Source organism: Dendropsophus ebraccatus, chromosome 1, assembly GCF_027789765.1.
Source record: "Dendropsophus ebraccatus isolate aDenEbr1 chromosome 1, aDenEbr1.pat, whole genome shotgun sequence".
Lineage (NCBI taxonomy): Eukaryota > Metazoa > Chordata > Amphibia > Anura > Hylidae > Dendropsophus > Dendropsophus ebraccatus.
The window spans coordinates 182,941,066-182,962,029 of NC_091454.1; the positions used below are offsets into that span (position 1 = coordinate 182,941,066).

Genomic DNA, 20,964 nt, shown 5'->3' on the forward strand with positions numbered 1-20,964 from the left:
AAAGCCCTAGGCCTCGGACAAGTTATCAGAGGTCTATGTCTACATGAAGAGATGTGAAAAAAGCCCCAATATTTAGGAGCAAACACGCTTTTATACAACAATATGCCTACATTGTGGACACTGAAACTTTAAAGGGGTTATCCAGCAAAAATATTTTTCTTTCAAATCAATAGGTTTCAGAAGGTTAGATAGATTTTTAACTTACTTCTATTTAAAAGTCTCAAATCTTCCCGTACTTAGCAGCTGATTTATGTCCTGCAGAAAGTGGTATATTTTTTCTGTCTGACACAGTGCTCTCTGCTGACATCTCTGTCTGAGACAGGAACTGTCCAGAACAGGAGAGGTTTTCTATGAGGATTTGCTGATTCTCTGGACAGTTCCTGTCTCGGACAGAGGTGGCAGCAGAGAGCAGTGTCAGTCCTGCAGGAAATACAGCAGCTGATAAGTATGGGAAGATTTAGGATTTTTAAATAGAAGTAAATTACAAATCTATATAACTTTCTCAAACCAGTTGAATTGAAAGAAAAATATTTACGCTGAACAACCCCTTTAATGGGGTCCACTGGGGTTTTTGTCATAGTGTGCAAATTCTAACCAATTCCTAATGAACTATATTCAGATGTGAAGGAAGCCTTATGCACTCAGTCTGAATCCTATAGAAATAAAGCAGATCCTTTCTGATACGTTTTAAAACCTATAGAAGTATCTGCAGCTCAATATAACTCAATAACAACAATCACATCATCCAACAAACTAGATCAGGACATTTATGAGGAGACACACTGATGCTGCCCGTGGCTAACTCTAGCCCAATTTTTTCACACAGCGGGAGAACACGAAGGCATGAAAGCATTGCTATAGGCGACAGCATAGCTTTATTTCCCTAGTATTGTATTGATGGAGTGTCTGGCCCTGACATAATGTATCTTAACCTAATGCTATATGCCCAAAGTCTGAAAAGCAGCCAATGTGCCAGTAAGGGCTATCAGCTCATGTTCTCAGAGGGTCTGTCCGCTACCCCCCCCCCACCCCCCATCCACATTTCACCAAAAGATATTTTGACAGGACTGGATGAACAGACACGGCGTCCGCTTAGCTGTGCAGCACTGTCAGATTTCATGGGTTTTCATCATTCATGCTCTGTTAGCACATAATACTTACTGGCAGCGTTTAGAGGCTGGGGAATATCCACTGCCTCCCTGCCAGCCTGACTGCACCAGTCTTAGAGTGGATTTTGGCCCCCAAAGGGTTAAAGCCCGCAAACTGTCTCAGTACTAAAGGGAGCTAAAAAAAACATGTCATGTAGGTATTTTCGCCATAAGGACATTAACTATATAAACATTACAGAAACCTTAGTAAAAAAAAAAAAAAAAGTTATAGGGTCGGGACTATAAAAAGGGACAGTCCACTTATGCTGAAGCCATTGTAGAAACTAGCGCTGGAGCTGATAATTCTCTTTTTCAGTACTAAAACTTCCAGCATGTCCTCTAGTAAATGTTCATACATAAGGCCTCGTTCACACTGAGCAAAAACAGCGGAGTTCTGCCGCACTCAGTGTCCTGCAGTATCTCTATGGAAGCGTGCGCCTCCGCTTTCTTCACTCTCCGCTCAAAGAAGAGACATGTCAATTCTTTGAGCAGAGATCGGCGGAAGCGCACGCTTCCATAGAGATACTGCAGGAAACTAAGCGCGGCAAAACTCCGCGTTCTTTGAAAGACTGTTTACAGGAAGCGAACTGCGAATTTTTAACAAATGACCAACGACGATTTGAGAACACCTTGAAAGATCACAATGAACGATTTTTCACTCGTCGCTTGATCGTTCACTGTGTTTACATGAGCCGATAATAGCTCAAATGTGATCGTTATTGGAAAAATTCGAACGATAATCGTTTCATGTAAACGCACCATAAGGCTCTGTTTATAAATCTGGAGATGAGAGAATCTCAAGTGTGCTGGGGTCCATCAGAACCCAAGCGTGCCGCATTTGAATACTGGTGGCTGCAGAAGCTGGATGCAATCCTAAAGGGGTTATCCAGTGCTACAAAAACATGGCCCCAGGGCAACACACCGATTGGCCGGGCGGGAGAGCAGTGCGCCGGGACCCCGTGCAGCGAGGAGAGGTAATGTATACAGCGGAGTGGGGGCGGGAGCTGAAGGGGTTAAGCGGCCGGCAGAATTACATACACGCAGCGGTCGTTCAGACCGCTGTGTGTATGTAGTGAAAGTGATCTGCCAGGACCTAGCCGAGTCGGTACGTGTGAAGCTACCCTTAAGAGGAGTCCTGGAAAACATTGAGCTGCATCCAACGGTTATCAAACACTGCACACTTGGATTCAGTCAGACCCCAGCACGCTTGAGATTTAGTGATCGCTAGTTTTAACGCCTGTATTTAGAAACAGCCTTAGTGCCCTATTACACGGGACGATTATCGTTTAGATTATCGTTAAATCGTTCGGATCTAAGCGATAAACGTTCGGTTGAATAGCAGTTAACGATTAACGACCGAACAAGAAATCGTTGATCGTTTAATAAGACCTGGACCTATTTTTATCGTTGCTCGTTCGCATTGAATAAGACGTCGTTCGGTCATTCGCAGTAGTGACGAACGCAATATCGACGACAAGACGACCGCAAGAAGGATCATAAGTAACGATTATCTTTCCATGTAAATGGGTAAACGATTTCAGGTCTTTCGCAATAGTGATCGTTTATTGTTAACGATTATGCGAACGATAATCGTCCAGTGGAATAGGACCCTTAGTTAGGAGTTAGGACTGGAGATGAGCAAATTTACAGTACAAATCACTCATCTCTCGTTAGGACTAAGGGCCCTATTACACGGGACGATCATCGGGCGAAAAATCGTTATATCGTTCGCATTTAAACTATAATCGTTCCGTGTAATTGCAGGCAACGATCGAAAAATCTAGATCTGAACCTAAAATTGTCGTTAAACGTTTGCTGTATTTCCACATTCGTTCGCTCAAGTTCCGTGTTTTTTTCACTAATCTTTCGGTGTAATTGCACATTGTTCATTGTTATGCTGGGATCAGAAGGAGCAAACGTTCATAGTAATGATCGTATTTAACGACCACCGTTCTGTGTAATATGGTGAACTATTTCAGGTTAACGATAAACAATCTTGTTTGCCATAGTTAATCATTAGTCGTTAAAAATCGATCCGTGTAATAGGACCCTAAGACACACAGGATCCCTTTCCCAAGTCTGTCTGTACTTCTATACTGTAGAACAGGGATGGGGAACCTTCAGCCCTCCAGCTGTTGCAAAACTACAATTCCCATCATGCCTGGACAGCCAAAGCTTTAGCTGTCCAGGCATGATGGGAATTGTAGTTTTGCAACAGCTAGAGGGCTAAAGGTTCCCCATCCCTGATGTAGAAAAAAGCTTTTATTCTCTTAAAGGGGTATTCCTCCAGAAAAATTTTTTGCATTAATATGTTGGCCATCCGTAGCTTTCCTTCTTTCCAATATAAATTCATTATGGATTCTGCAAAGTTTTGCTGTTATGTAGATGCATTCACCCCCACCAAATGCATAGAATCATCAAATCCCAGTCTAACCCGTCTCCACTCCCTGCTCCTGGCCCCCATCCTCCGAGACGGCATCAAGTGTCCTCTGTCTCTTCAATGGGCCGGGTTAGCGCTTCTAACCCTGCCCATTAAAGTGAGGGAGAACACTGGCAGCTGCTGCCTCCCCACAGGTCACCTGTGTGCCACCGGCCCCTGAGCTCACCTGTGGCACCCACACTGTGCTCCTCTACGTTGCCCTCCCTGCAGCTCAATCGCCAGCTCACCAGCAGCGGCAACCCCCGCCCCCAGGTAACTTACCAGCAGCTGCGGCAACCCCCCCACACACTCCCCACGTCAACCACCAGCACCTGCAGCAGCCCCCCCCCCTTCGGACTCACCAGCGGCAGGACCCTAAACCTGCCTGCAGCCCAACAAGCAGTAGCGGCAGAAGCACATCCCCATCACTCACCGGCAGGTGGTGCGGCGATACTCACCACCAGCAGCTGCGCCCCCCTCCAAAGACCAGAGGCGGCGCTACATTGCCATGTTGGATATAGATCGGCTTTTTTAAAAAAACTCATAACTATAGAATGGAAGCAGCTAGAAAGATGGAAGACTGCTAAAAATTCTCAGGGGGACTTGGTGAGTAAGAGCAGCTAGGTTTGGGAGCATTTTATTTTTTTAGCTCTTGGGGGGGGGGGGGGAATACCCCTTTAAGTGTCAGCGAGGCGCTCCCGCTCCTGTGCAGTGCTCCTGGCTGTACCGCCTCCTCACACCTGCACACAGTCTGAATACAAGGCCCAGGAATTAGATGTAGACGCGGGGCTCTAGAAACCACATCCCCTTGTGTTCACCAATGGCCGGGGGATTGACGAAACTTCCAGGAAGATTGCACGGCCACTGGGGAACATGAAGGGACGTGGTTTCAGCACATGCTTGTAGGCAGACAGCCTTACGGTATCAGCTGTACCCAACATGAGCGCGGCCAGAGTCACTCAGCATTTCCTTACAACTGTAGAAAACTACAACTCCCAGCATTCCCAGAGAGCCGGGGCACCACAAGCCAGCCAATTACTGGGAACCCCCCACCACACGAAGCTGCCATAGACTGGTCCTGCACTCACACTCACACTCACACTGAGCTCCCCCCTACAGGAGCAGCAGGAGCGCTGTCAGCCATAGAGCGATAACACCTGCAGGTCACGTGACTGGAGCTGTCGCCCATGTGTCGCAATGTCAGTATCCTCAGCATCACCTCAGCCGCTTACAGTGTGACCTGCGCCTCCCCGCGCTAATAGTAACCGCATCCCATACCGACAGCCCTGTTCACACCAGGAGCGTTACCGCCGGCATCTGTGACATCCCGCACTGTACAGAGAGCAGAGGAGGAGGACGGGGGATCCTGTCAGGGATGTGAGCACAAGCAGTGACAGGCGCCTCACGTCCCGCTACCCGCCTCCTCCTCCCGCACCTCTTATATGACTATTATTACAACCACCCCTCCCCCCGCACACACCGGACAGCGGTATGGCCCCTCCCCTTCTCCCGGCATGCTGGGTGCTCTCACCTCTACCGGGTTTCCTCCCGGTGATCAGTGTCTCCCGCCGCTTCCCCTCGCCATCTTGTGTTTGGACCAGTGGTGGGCGGGGCATGCGCGTCACGTGACAGTGGGGTTGGAGACACGTGGCTTAGAGTTCCCGCACGACGTCATCCCCGGACTGTGTGTGTGTGTACAGTGTGGGATGCTGAGAGCGGCTCGGTCACACTGTGCCCAATGCCTATAGGTGGAGCCCTCCATATAATATCACAGTGCCCCTGTATATAGTGTTATATATCACCCATATAATACCATACAGTGCCCCTGTATATAGTGTTATATATCACCCATATAATACCATACAGTGCCCCTGTATATAGTGTTATATATCACCCATATAATACCACATAGTGCCCCTGTATATAGTGTTATATATCACCCATATAATACCACACAGTGCCCCTGTATATAGTGGTATATATCACCCATATAATACCACACAGTGCCCCTGTATATAGTGTTATATATCACCCATATAATACCACACAGTGCCCCTGTATATAGTGTTATATATCACCCATATAATACCACATAGTGCCCCTGTATATAGTGTTATATATCACCCATATAATACCACACAGTGCCCCTGTATATAGTGGTATATATCACCCATATAATACCACACAGTGCCCCTGTATATAGTGTTATATATCACCCATATAATACCATACAGTGCCCCTGTATATAGTGTTATACATCACCCATATAATACCACACAGTGCCCCTGTATATAGTGTTATATATCACCCATATAATACCATACAGTGCCCCTGTATATAGTGTTATATATCACCCATATAATACCATACAGTGCCCCTGTATATAGTGTTATATATCACCCATATAATATCACAGTGCCCCTGTATATAGTGGTATATATCACCCATATAATATCATACAGTGCCCCTGTATATAGTGTTATATATCACCCATATAATACCACACAGTGCCCCTGTATATAGTGGTATATATCACCCATATAATACCACACAGTGACCCTGTATATAGTGGTATATATCACCCATATAATACCACACAGTGCCCCTGTATATAGTGGTATATATCACCCATATAATACCACACAGTGCCCCAGTATATAGTGTTATATATCACCCATATAATACTACAGTGCCCCTGTATATAGTGGTATACACTCACCGGCCACTTTATTAGGTACACCATGCTAGTAACGGGTTGGACCCCCTTTTGCCTTCAGAACTGCCTCAATTCTTGGTGGCATAGATACAACAAGGTGCTGGAAGCATTCCTCAGAGATTTTGGTCCATATTGACATGATGACATCACACAGTTGCTGCAGATTTGTCGGCTGTACATCCATGATGCAAATCTCCCGTTCCACCACATCCCAAAGATGCTCTATTGGATTGAGATCTGGTGACTGTGGAGGCCATTGGAGTACAGTGAACTCATTGTCATGTTCAAGAAACCAGTCTGAGATGATTCTAGCTTTATGACATGGCGCATTATCCTGCTGAAAGTAGCCATCAGATGTTGGGTACATTGTGGTCATAAAGGGATGGACATGGTCAGCAACAATACTCAGGTAGGCTGTGGCGTTGCAACGATGCTCAATTAGTACCAAGGGGCCCAAAGAGTGCCAAGAAAATATTCCCCACACCATGACACCACCACCACCAGCCTGAACCGTTGATACAAGGCAGGATGGATCCATGCTTTCATGTTGTTGACGCCAAAATTCTGACCCTACCATCCAAATGTCGCAGCAGAAATCGAGACACATCAGACCAGGCAAGGTTTTTCCAATCTTCTACTGTCCAATTTCGATGAGCTTGTGCAAATTGTAGCCTCAGTTTCCTGTTCTTAGCTGAAAGGAGTGGCACCCGGTGTGGTCTTCTGCTGCTGTAGCCCATCTGCCTCAAAGTTCGACGTACTGTGCGTTCAGAGATGCTCTTCTGCCTACCTTGGTTGTAACGGTTGGCTATTTGAGTCACTGTTGCCTTTCTATCAGCTCGAACCAGTCTGCCCATTCTCCTCTGACCTCTGGCATCAACAAGGCATTTCCGCCCACAGAACTGCCGCTCACTGGATGTTTTTTCTTTTTCGGATCATTCTCTGTAAACCCTAGAGATGGTTGTGTGTGAAAATCCCAGTAGATCAGCAGTTTCTGAAATCCTCAGACCAGCCCTTCTGGCACCAACAACCATGCCACGTTCAAAGGCACTCAAATCACCTTTCTTCCCCATACTGATGTTCGGTTTGATCTGCAGGAGATTGTCTTGACCATGTGTACATGCCTAAATGCACTGAGTTGCCGCCATGTGATTGGCTGATTAGAAATTAAGCGGTAATGTGCAGTTGGACAGGTGTACCTAATAAAGTGGCCGGTGAGTGTATATCACCCATATAATACCACACAGTGCCCCTGTATATAGTGTTATATATCACCCATATAATACCATACAGTGCCCCTGTATATAGTGTTATACATCACCCATATAATACCACACAGTGCCCCTGTATATAGTGTTATATATCACCCATATAATACCACAGTGCCCCTGTATATAGTGGTATATATCACCCATATAATACCACACAGTGCCCCTGTATATAGTGGTATATATCACCCATATAATATCACAGTGCCCCTGTATATAGTGGTATATATCACCCATATAATACCATACAGTGCCCCTGTATATAGTGGTATATATCACCCATATAATACCATACAGTGCCCCTGTATATAGTGTTATACATCACCCATATAATACCACACAGTGCCCCTGTATATAGTGTTATATATCACCCATATAATACCACAGTGCCCCTGTATATATTGTTATATATCACCCATATAATACCATACAGTGCCCCTGTATATAGTGGTATATATCACCCATATAATACCACACAGTGCCCCTGTATATAGTGTTATATATCACCCATATAATACCATACAGTGCCCCTGTATATAGTGTTATATATCACCCATATAATACCACACAGTGCCCCTGTATATAGTGTTATATATCATCCATATAATACCATATAGTGCCCCTGTATATAGTGTTATATATCACCCATATAATACCACACAGTGCCCCTGTATATAGTGGTATATATCACCCATATAATACCACAGTGCCTCTGTATATAGTGTTATATATCACCAATATAATACCATACAGTGCCCCTGTATATAGTGTTATATATCACCCATATAATACCACATAGTGCCCCTGTATATAGTGTTATATATCACCCATATAATACCACACAGTGCCCCTGTATATAGTGGTATATATCACCCATATAATACCACACAGTGCCCCTGTATATAGTGGTATATATCACCCATATAATACCATACAGTGCCCCTGTATATAGTGTTATATATCACCCATATAATACCACACAGTGCCCCAGTATATAGTGTTATATATCACCCATATAATACCACACAGTGCCCCTGTATATAGTGGTATATATCACCCATATAATACCACACAGTGCCTCTGTATATAGTGTTACATATCACCCATATAATATCACAGTGCCCCTGTATATAGTGTTATATATCACCCATATAATACCACAGTGCCCCTGTATATAGTGTTATAATCACCAATATAATATCACAGTGCCCCTGTATATAGTTATACATCACCCATATAATACCACACAGTGCCCCTGTATATAGTGGTATATATCACCCATATAATACCACACAGTGCCCCTGTATATAGTGTTATATATCACCCATATAATACCACACAGTGCCCCTGTATATAGTGTTATATATCACCCATATAATACCACAGTGCCCCTGTATATAGTGTTATATATCACCCATATAATATCACAGTGCCCCTGTATATAGTTATACATCACCCATATAATACCACACAGTGCCCCTGTATATAGTGTTATATATCACCCATATAATACCACAGTGCCCCTGTATATAGTGTTATATATCACCCATATAATATCACAGTGCCCCTGTATATAGTTATACATCACCCATATAATACCACACAGTGCCCCTGTATATAGTGTTACATATCACCCATATAATACCACACAGTGCCCCTGTATATATAGGTATACATCACCCAAATAAATAATTCTTTATGGCATGGAGCACATATGCTGCCCATTATAGTGGCCTATACGATGCCCATTCCTGATCTCATTGCTCTCACCACATTACCGCCGCCATCATCATCATGTCATATAGCGGCGGCCAGGAGATGCGTGCCTCCTGTGTAGTCATATAAGGAAGGGCTCCGATGAGCTGTACACATTCTTACATCCCATGCACTTGCTTTGCAGGATTCTATTAGGGAAACCAGATGCCATTGAGGGGGGGCTCCGGCCTGGCATCCATTTCTGTTGGTCACTGGAAAGGGCAGCCCTGTTGGATTCATCACAACCCAGTGCTATGTGTTCACCTGTTCATTTAAATGGGCTCCATGTAAGTCTACAGGGTGACAGGGTTATAGCTACAGATTTATGGCTTATTGCCGCCATTGTCATAACGCACAATCATTTTACAATGAGATAATTAAAGAAAGTCAGTGCAGCCTCCAATGCATTACTAGTATACGAAAGTAATATATCTCCAGAAACATGCTGCTACAATTACCACGCTGCTCGCAGAAAATGATACTTCACATACAGAAAACGCGGAGAAGAAATTGGAAATCACCAGGAGGCATTTCTAATGTTCAGGTTCAGGCTACCACTGTAAAGACTGCCGTGAAATTATTTGCTATTGAGCTAATTTATGAAATTACCAGATGGTAATTTATGTGACACAGAAAGTTCAATGCTAGGTAATGCCTGACATGCTAAAAATGACAATGGGCTCCGATCACAACTCGTCCTCCAATGTCGTCATGTAAAACTTTCCAAATCAGGGACTAAGACAACCGAAGAAACCCAAAAATGGCAGATCAACATATGGCATGTATTTATATGTTTCCTCCCATAAGGGTATCAGACTGAATTGCATTGCAGTAATAAAGCCGTCCAATAATAGGACAATAAGCTATAATACTGGCACTAATATTTAAAGCGGATGTACCATCAGATTCAACGCTTTAAGTTTTTTACATGAATGGATTGGCACTGGTGTGGAGATGACGATGCTGTGCTACTTTTTTTAACCGGCCCCCAGTTCATAGGCACGGCACCAGTCTATTGCTGGGCACTGGCCCCACATGATCTCCCCTCTGTGACACTGCTCCATTAGAATCAATGGAGTCACGTCACAGAGGGGAGGGTGTTTTGTCACATTTGGGGCCAGGGGGCCACCTCCTGTGCTTTGGGGCGGTGCCAGGGAATAGACTGGCGTGGGAAACGGGAGCTGGTTCAAAAGAAGGACCGAGGCACCGGGGGGCTGATCTTTGAATATTATGTCTGTGTATGACCCAAGGAGTGTATCCCAGTGTCCTGGGCAGAGTGGCAGTCAGGTATAGATCATCTATGTGACAATGTGGGAAATTCAATTTCACCTTAATGCACATATAGCTGACAGCTGTTTTACCCTAAAAATATACGTCCTCAAGCATGATGCCTTTTTTAGGTAGTGAAGATAGATCTTGAATAGAGCTATCTGCCATCAACCAAAGGATCAGACATGCTAAACTCCAGCATTACCAATACACATTAGGTTGTCAGCTACTGCCAGTAATCTAAAAGCCCTTGTACACAGGTTACATTATACTTAAGGAACCCATCTCCTATAGTGACTCTGACCAATCGTCACTCTTTACATGTCTGTGTGTTGGGTCAAAAGTTAATTTAAAGGGAAACTAACAGCAGGTTAGAAGAATTTAACCCACTGCTATGTTCTTATAGGGCACGGGACACAGATTATTAATCTATCTTTATACGCTGCGCCATTTTTATTAAATCATACTTTATAATAAAATGCCAATTAGGGCATTTGATGACCTGGGGGCAGAACTTTATCCCTTAGTGCATAGATCATTCCACTTCCCCGCTGTGTCCATTGACCTTCATCCTCTGCGCTTTAGTTCAATACATATGCTAATGAGGCAGTTTGGTGCTCTAGGGACAGTGCAGAGCTCGTCCCCAATATTCATTAGGAGGGGCAAGGCAGAGCGGTGCACCACATCATTAGCATATCGATTAAACTATAAAGTACACAAAAAGGGCACAGAGGATGAAGGTAAGAAACGTACCTTCATCCTTAGCACCCCGTTCGCTATAGGGACGTATCAGCATGTTAGATGCTTCCCTTTAAGTGGGAGCTTAAGGGAAGTTACATGAAAAGTGTGGCACAACTAAGAGATGGGAATACCCCTTTAGCGAACAAACAAAAAATGTGGAGCTCTAGATCTTACTAAGACTTAGAAGGGTGGCTGTACAACATGAACCGGTGGGAATCCCGCTCAGCATCATATTGTAAATGATGGTCACATTAAATCTTTACAGTTCAGTATTTGTCCATTGATTCGGTGTAAGCTGTGGTTTCTTGTACTTGTGCACACACTTAGCTGTAGTAGTAGTTGGCGTCTACAGCATTATATGAGCCAATAAAGAGCTGACATATACTATGTGCCTATGTAAAAAGGAATGTAATAGGGCACATGTGTCTTGTAAATTGTCCTAATGATGGTGGGAAGTTTGCCGTTTTCTCCATCAGATTGCACGCACAGCATTAGATGAATCAAGAAAAAATATCACAGAATAGTCAGCGCTTCACATAGTTTGTATTTACATATACAAGAATATATTTTGTATAAAAGAATCAGCTCATTCTGTCATTTACATTTTATAATCCAAAAGTAGCATATAGCTGTGTGACCTCTTCTACATTACACATGGAATGAGCCAGGGGTGTTCAATTTCCCCTCTGCCTGGACGATCTAGCGATCACATGAGCAGCCCCATCTGCCCCGCAGCTTCCCCTGCACTTACCCGCTTGCTGCCACCGCACGTAATAGCGGCGGCAGCGAGCCGGCAACGAGGAGCAAACGAGCGCTGTGACCTGTGTGCCGTGCTCTCTCTCCCTGTGGTTTTTTATGATTACTGCTTTTTGAAATAAAGAAGAAGATACACCAGCGGGTGAGTGCCTATTCTTTTTTTTTCTCATTGTGATTCATCGCTCGTTTGCTCCTCTATGTTGCTCGTGTAATAGGGGCTTTACAGCTAAATTTCTTTTTTGAAAGTACCACTAATCTCCAGATATCAAACAAGAAAATAATTCAGACCACCAATCCTATTTATTATACTTCTCAATCATTAGATAAACTAATATAAACAATGGAAATATTTGAAATGTATCTCTAAATAATTATCAGCTATGGTTACTCGGAGTCTTTTATACATATAGTAAGTTAATCTTGTAAATAGAATTGCAACCTTGTGGCTCCTTTTCTCTCTTTTTTCAGGTCACCTCCACTCCTTTACCACCCTGAAGTTCAAAGTTTTTTTTTCATTTTATTTAGGATATGTATTATTTTTTTATCAGTAAGTGTATACTTTATGTTGGTGTATATGGTATTATATTTGCCTCTTCAATCTTTCCTACCCAGGGTTTACTTTCAGGTCCACCCATGTTTATTTGTCTTACTCGAAATTAAATAAAAAATAAAAGTATTGTACAGTGGTACCTTTGTTTAAGAGTAACTAGGATTGAGAGCGTTTTGCAAGAAGAGCTTGCCAAGAGTTTGTCAAAATTGTAACTTGGTTTAAGAGCATTGCTTTGGTTTAAGAGCTCCCTGTACTGGGTGGGAGGGCGAGTGGGGGAAGGGCATGGTCTGCACAGGGTCAGCCCTGTACTCTGACCCAGGGATTCTCCCTAACCAGGGGCGTAACTAGAAATGGCTGGGCCCCATAGCAAACTTTTGATTGGGGCCCCCACCCCCTCAATCGACCACTACGCCATCAACACACTTAGCTCTACACAGGTTCTGTACACCATATAAATTACAGTACAGTTATATTAAGTGACTCACAGGGGACATCTTCTCTGATCGGAGTTGTTTCCTTCATTTTCTTCTTCATCCTTCCTGGGCCATTAGAACTTCTCCGAGCCACGAATCCACAGAATCTGCCAGACAGACATATTAGGCTCCTCACTCTGGCACCATCCTCATCTCTATACACACTGCACATCTGTATTGGCCCCTTTACACCCTTGTTTAGTGGATAGCCCTGACACTATGTGATCCCCTTATAGTATATGCCTCTCTGTGTATTCCCCCTTACCGATGCCATCCTTGTTGGCCCCTTATAAATTACCCCCCGTGTTGTCCATCCCCCTTATAGATGGTCCCCCATGTTGTCCCCCTATAGATGCCCTCTCATTTGGTCCACTTATAAATGTATTATCCCCCTATATATACCTCCCTGTATAATCCACCAAAGATTGGCCCCCCTGTATTATCCCCCATAGATGGCCCCCCTGTATTATCCCCCATAGATGGGCCCCCTGTATATCCCCCATAGATGGCCCCCCTGTATTATCCCCCATAGATGGGCCCCCTGTATATCCCCCATAGATGGGCCCCCTGTATATCCCCCATAGATGGGCCCCCTGTATATCCCCCATAGATGGCCCCCCTGTATATCCCCCATAGATGGCCCCCCTGTATATCCCCCATAGATGGTCCCCCTGTATATCCCCCATAGATGGCCCCCCTGTATATCCCCCATAGATGGCCCCCCTGTATATCCCCCATTGATGGCCCCCTGTATATCCCCTATAGATGTCCCACCTGTATATCCCCCATAGATGGCCCCCCTGTATATCCCCCATAGATGGCCCCCTGTATATACCACCCTGTATTATCCCCCTTTGCAAAGCAGATAGAAAATAAAAAAAAACACAACTCACCTAACTCCCCCGTCGGCTGTCTTCTCCTCTTCTCCCGGGGGGCGTCCTGGGGATTCCTGGGCAGCACAGGTGTCTGTCTCAGAGTGGCTCAGTGTCCGCCGGGGCAAGTACTTCCGGCGCAGGGTGCATCTCTAACAAGTGCTCCTGTGCCGTAAGTACAGGCTGGGGGCGGACGCTGAGCTCACCGGTACCTGTGCTGCCGGGACAGCAATACGGTGGCAAGGGGGGGGCAGCATCCCCGGCAGCACCGGTACCAGTGAGCTCAGAGTCCGCCCCTAGCCTGTACACAGGAGCGCTTGTTAGTGCTTGAAGTCCCTGCGCCAGAAGTACTTACCCTGGCCCCTGGCGGACGCCAAGCCACTCCGAGCCTGTCACCTGTGCTGCCTGGGAATCCCCGGGACAGGGGCGTAGCTAATGTCTCCTGGGCCCTGGTGCGAGAGGCCAACTTGCCCCCCCCCCCTCCTTTCATGACCAAGTGATGCTATTGGTGTGTGTGTGTGTGTATATATATATATATATATATACACACCAAGACAGATATTACCAATAACACCAGCATATTGGAAGAGAAAGTATTATCACCATACATATTACTGCCATACTGTTACCGACCAAATCCTGTATACTGAGACCAATATTACCAGTAATACCAGTATATAGGAAGGAAACATTACTGCCACACCACAACCATCACCACCATATTGTTACTGACCAAATCCAGTATACTAAATCACCTCATCCAGTCATATAGAGGTGGCCCCAGCTCCACACAGGTTCTATACACCATATACATTACAGTGCAGTTATATCAGGTGACTCACAGGAGACGTCTTCTCTGATCGGAGTTTTTTCCTTTTCATCTTCTCCATCCGTCCTGGGCCGTTATGAGAACTTCTCCGAGCCACGAATCCACAGAATCTGCCAGACAGACATCCTTATCTCTATACACACTGCACATCTGTACTGTCCCCTTTACACCCTCATTTAGTGGGTAGCCCTGGCTCTATGTGACCCCCTAATAATATATGCCCCCATCTGTGTATTCCCTCTCCCCCTATGTTGCCCCCCCAAATAGATGGCCCCTCTCCCCCCATGTTGCCCTCCTTATAGATGGCCCCCTCTCCCCCACCCTCCCTTACAGATGGCCTCCCCTCCCCCTCCATATAGATGGCCTCCTCTCCCCCCCCCTCCTTATAGATGGCCCCCTCTACCCCCTCCCTTATAGATGGCCCCCTCTCTCCTCAGCCTCCCTTATGGATGGCCCCCTCTCCCCCCACCCTCACTTATAGATGGCCCCCTCTCCCCCCACCCTCACTTATAGATGGCCCCTTCCCCCTCCCTTATAGATGGTCCCCTTCCCCCTCTCCCTTATAGATGGCCCCTCTTCCCCCCACCCTCATAGATGCCCCCCTCCTTCCCCCCTCCCTCATAGATGCCCCCCTCCTTCCCCCCACCCTCATAGATGTCCCCTCTTTCCCCCCACCCGTGCAGGCTGATAAAAAACAAAACTTAACTCACCTGACAACGCGCTCCCACGTTGATCCTCACTCCTCCTGGTCTGTCCCCGGCTGCTGCGCGGCTGCCGGGGGTGTCGCGTCTTATCCCCGGCAGCGCGCGCATCCCAGAGCTCCCTGCTCGCCGGAACCGGAAGTCAGAGCCCAAGGCGCCCAGGGAGCTATGGGATGCTCGCGCTGCCGGGGGAAGACGGAGCCGGACTCTTGTGACCGCAAGCAAAACAATGCTTGCGGTCACAAGAGTGATTGATCGGGAGGGCCCCACGGGCCCCCCTTCGTGGCCACTGCTTGGACCCCAAACAGCTGTAGCACCCGGGAGGCCTGCTCGGCCGCCGGGTGCTACAGGCTATGTGAGATCCGGGGGCCCGCGCCACGGGCCCCTGATACGGCAGGGCCCCGTAGCGGCCGCTACGGCTGCTACGGCGGTAGTTCCGCCACTGTCCCTAACCTTCCAAATCATCAGATCCACTTCAGGCTGGGGCTTGCATCAGCAAACAGGACTGTGGAGGTAATCTTTTCATAGCTGTAACCCCTCTATGTGCCCACATATGTCTTGCTCATTTCTTCCTGCTTCTTGCAGTCTCTGTCAGCCCATGTGTTTCCCATCCTTTCCATACCTGCTATAATGTGCCTGCACTCACACTCAGCTATACACACTGCTGCTATAATGTGCCTGCACTTACACTCAGCTATACACACTGCTGCTATAATCTGCTTGCACTTACACTCAGCCATTCATACTGCTGTATAGGAAAATTTCTGTCAATGTCCTCCTGCACAGCTCTGTGATTCTCAATTCCTGATTGGTCCTTGCTGAACACACCCCCTTCCCCATTGTTGTCATGTGACCACACAGACCTCGGACAGCAGCCCTGCTTCTCTATTCTAGCCTGTTGTACTAGGCTACTGCATTATAGGGATCTGCAGCTCCATCCTGTATCTACAAACTGCTGCTGTTTTTCAGGTTTATGCAGTTACTATACATTATACACCACATGCTAATTGCTATACTGTACAGTAACTTATAATATCACATATTCAGCTGTTTCTAAATGTTTGTTTTATTTGTTTTACATGTTATTCAAAATAATGATTTCAATGATTTCTTATGGGAAAATTTGCTATGGTTTAAGAGTGGATTTGGTCCCAGAATGAATTATGCTCGTAGTCCAAGGCACCCCTGTATATCCAAATTAGGTAAATGTAAGATACAGTGCCCCTTTTATCATTTGGATGATGAATTGCTAACAGTAAACAAAGGTCCCAACAAAGCAACAAGATTCTCCTTTGAAATATGCCAACTCACAGGGATTGTAGTGAAAGGACATAGAAGCAGCAGCATGAATTCATTAAACTATCCTTCAGGGTGACTACACTGCAGGGGAGAAAGGCTACCTGCTGGAATTGGATATTTATTATAAGAGGATGTTTGATCCTTTGATCACAGTGGACCAGTGTCCTAATGCTAGACACTGATATGAAATGGCTAGACCGACCCTTCTTTATTTTCCAAATACATCTAAAATTAAATAGGAAACATCTTGGCAAACAGCCTTGGGCCCTATTACATTGGGCAATTATGTGCCCAATCAGGCAGAATCGGCAGATATCGCCCTCTTTAATAAAAAAAAAAAAATGATCAGCTGATCGTTGTCTTTCAGCATGTTATAAAATCCTTGTCAGACGACTATGCATTGCGAATAATGAGGTTGGCTGATGAAAGTACACAGTAAATAATAAACATGTATACTTACCTGCCCAAGCTCCCAAGTGTCCACCTGCCTCTTCCCAGCTGACCGGAGCCGCCACTGAAGCTTCTACACCCATTTCTAAAGTGACAGGCTGCTCAGCCAATTACAGGCCGCGGCACTGTCCCATCTCAGTCAGTGATCTGCTGAGTTGCCTGTCACTTCAGAGACCGGTGTAGAAGCTTTAGTGACTGCTTTGGTCGGCTGGGAAGAGGCAGGAGGACATCAGGAAGCGTGGGCAAGCAAGTATACATGTTTATTATTTACTATATAAAGCACAGACAGGAGTACAGTTATAGGTGACACCAATGTAAAGATAAGATAGCTGTTGATCAGAGCTCAACCCCCATAGTATCACATCTGCACAGGTCACAGAGCATGCCTAGAAAACACTCTTCTATACAAGTCAATAGGACACTCTTCAGTCTAATATCCTTATGTTTGTGGGGCATAAATCCTTATGCTGTTAAAAGAAGGTCATGTATAATGGTTCCCCCATAATAATGTAATAAACTGACATGATTATTACATAAATGTACAGATTATTACAAACAAGTTTCAGCGTATGGCTCTAGGGGATACATTCCCTGTAAGGGGTAAAAATTCCTATTAATTTGCTTTTACAGGTTTTATGCAGATGATTATGTCTCCATTCCAACAGACTGCAAACAGGAAAAATAGCTTTCTTATACACAATATATTGTTGTAAAGTTAGATGAACAAATGCAGGTCATCCTTTAACTCACAATATACTAACTTACAATATACTTCGCAGGTAAAAAAAATAAAATAAAAAAAGAGGCAAAAGTATATACGAAGTACAAGTAAAAATTGGTTTGGAAGAATTTTACATTTAAAGTTTAAATATAATAAAAAGTTTCTAAGAATAAAGTTTGTAAAAGTTAACTTGTAAGGTTCACGTTACCTGTTCATTGGAAGGATTGTCTATGTGCCCGGCTCCCTTGGTGACACAGCTCTGAATGAAACGTCTGTCACAGCTCTCCGACAGCCCAGCTATGTGATGGGGAAACCCTGCGGTTTGCTGTACACGCACCAGGTCTTTGTAACATGCTGAGATTATAGTTGGGAGGTGGAGGAAGTCTTCAAGTGCACCGAGTGACATGCCACTTTCTGTTCATGTTCTTGGCAAGTCCTCCAGGTCCATGCTGGGCTGGTTCCTGTCCAGGTCTCAGGAATGTTCTTCTTGGAAAACAAAAGGGAACAGCTGCTAAAACTCTTAGCCGGCTGCTGGGAGGAAAGAGGCAGAGGTACAAACAGCTGAAGAATTTCACAGTGATAGATCAATACTACCACAGAGAAAAGGACATGGCTAATGGCCCTATTCCACGGAACGATTATCGTTCGTTTTCGGACGATATCGACCGCTACGGACGATAATCGTTCCGTGGAATAGAGTGCAACGATCAGCCGACATCGTTCATGTCGGCTGATCGTTGGAGTCGCTTGTTTTTCAACATGTTGAAAAACAAGCTACTGATATAGCAGCGATCTGCTGCCGTCGCTCCGTTGAATAGGAGCATCGGCAGCAGATGCTGCTATATCCTATGGGCTGCCCGGACGATCTAGCGATCCCTGGGCAGCCCCCCCGCAGCTCCCCGCCGCCCCCTCCCGCACTCACCCGCACGCTGCAGCCGCGTTGAATAGCGGCGAACGAGGAGCAAACGAGCGCTGACAGCGCTCGTTTGCTCCTCCAACGACCCGTGGAATACGGGCTTAAGGAGTCGCCCAGATCTGTCTGAGGAGCCAACAGAAAGTTAAGTCCTATGAGGAGCTAGAGAGCTGGCTTCTAAGAAGGACATTAAAGGGGTTGTCCGGCGATAAAAAATTATTCACAGAATAACACACATTACAAAGTTATACAACTTTGTAATGTATGTTATGTCTGTGAATGGCCCCCTTCCCCGTGTTTCCCCCCACCCACGCTAGACCCGGAAGTGTGGTGCGCTATACATTACCTGTCACGTGCCGACCACGGTCTCCGATCGTCAGCAGTGATGTCTTCTTCTGGAGGCCGGCGGCGTCATCAGCTGCTCAGCCGCGATTGGCTGAGCACAGTTATGCTCAGCCAATCGCGGCTGAGCTTCGGATGACGCTGCAGAGGGCGGCCGGCAATCGGGAAGATCCGCCGGCCTCCCGAAGAAGACGTCACTGCTGAGGATCGGAGACCGTGGTCGGCACGTGACAGGTAATGTATAGCGCACCACACTTCCGGGTACACGGGTGGGGGTGGTGGGACACGGGGAAGGGGGCCATTCACAGACATAACATACATTACAAAGTTGTATAATTTTGTAATGTGTGTTATTGTGTGAATAATTTTTTATCGCCGGACAACCCCTTTAAGGGGTTATCTGGCGAAAATCTTTTTCTTTCAAAAGAACTGGTTTCAGAAACTTACATAGATTTACTTCTATTTAAAAATCTCAAGTCTTCCCATACTTATCAGCTGCTGTATGTCCTGCTGGAAATATTCTTTTCTTTTTCAATCTGACACAGTGCTCTCTGCTGCCACCTCTGTCCATGTCAGGAACTGTCCAGAACAGCAGCAAATCACCATGGAAAGCCTCTCCTTCTCTGGAAAGTTCCTGGCAGCAGAGAGCACTGTGTCAGACTGAAAAGAATCCCCCACTTCCTACAGAAGAAGTAAATTACAAATGAATATAACTTTCAACTTTAAATTTGAAAGAAAAAGATTTTCGCTGGACAACCCCTTTAATACCATTTCACTAAATAATCTTGTGCCCTTTGATCCACATAAAAGATTAATAAATAGCTATATTCCAGGAAAGAAGAAACATATTCTGACTTTACTTTTATAGGTGAACCACATGAAGATCATTCTGTGATCTGACCAAACTATTCTCCATATATCGCTTTGTGTTATATTAACACAACTTTAGCTTATCATCCATTGAAGTCCATGTTCATTTGCTTGTTAAAAACATCCTCGGATTTGTTCACGAGGCTTCCATCTTTAAAGGACCATGCCAGATATCAAGTTTACAGATCTGTCATGTTGTATTATGATTCATTGGGATCTGTATTTTATTACTTCCTTTCAATGACTTTCCATTTTGTTAGTGGATAGAATAGTGCACCAATGAAAACGTGATGGTAGAAAGAAATAAGGCAAGAGTGAACAAAGTCTAAAGTGCTATTTATACAGGACACCTTGCCCCACCCAATAGAGCTGCATGGTGCAGCTACTGCATGCTGATGACACCCCACCTGCAAAGGGTGGTCAGTGATCATATGATTTTGTCTGTAAGACCTCGTTTACATGCTGTAAGACAGTGGCCGTTCTGTGACACGGCCATGTCACAGAGTGGCCGCAGTCTGTGAAGTTCACCCCGGCCGGTACTGCAGTACTGGCCAGATGAACATCACTTCTTTTGAATTGGAATGTGGGTACATTTGGATGTGCCCGCTTTCCTATTGACCATTGGAGACAATGTAAAGTGCATCTGGAGCCACACTTTACATTGTCTGCACAGTCAACTTTGTACGGCTGCTATTCAATGAATAGTTGCCGCACAAAATTGACATGTCAGTTTTTTGTGCGACCGCATGGAATCCCGGTCAGAGTGTATACAGTGTATACACTCCGGCCAAGATTCCCTAGTAATTAAACCGATCGTCCACTGTCATTAAATAATGGCTGGCTGTTGCAAGCCTGCAACAATGGCTGTTGTTTAT

General features: G+C 45.4%; 1 protein-coding gene across 2 annotated transcripts in view; it reads right to left on the bottom strand.

The window, feature by feature from the left end:
- Nucleotides 1-18,264, bottom strand: part of DENND4A (DENN domain containing 4A) — a 93,409-nt gene extending 75,145 nt beyond the window's left edge. The window contains exon 1 of one of the 2 annotated variants that reach the window (XM_069985798.1): nt 18,173-18,264. In XM_069985798.1, the coding sequence (XP_069841899.1) occupies nt 18,173-18,180 (8 nt within the window). In that variant the 5' untranslated portion in view covers nt 18,181-18,264. Of the gene's footprint in view, nt 1-5,098; nt 5,188-18,172 lie in introns of those variants that run through there. The other variant, XM_069985807.1, reaches the window with a different exon arrangement.
- Nucleotides 18,265-20,964: the final 2,700 nt, after the last annotated feature.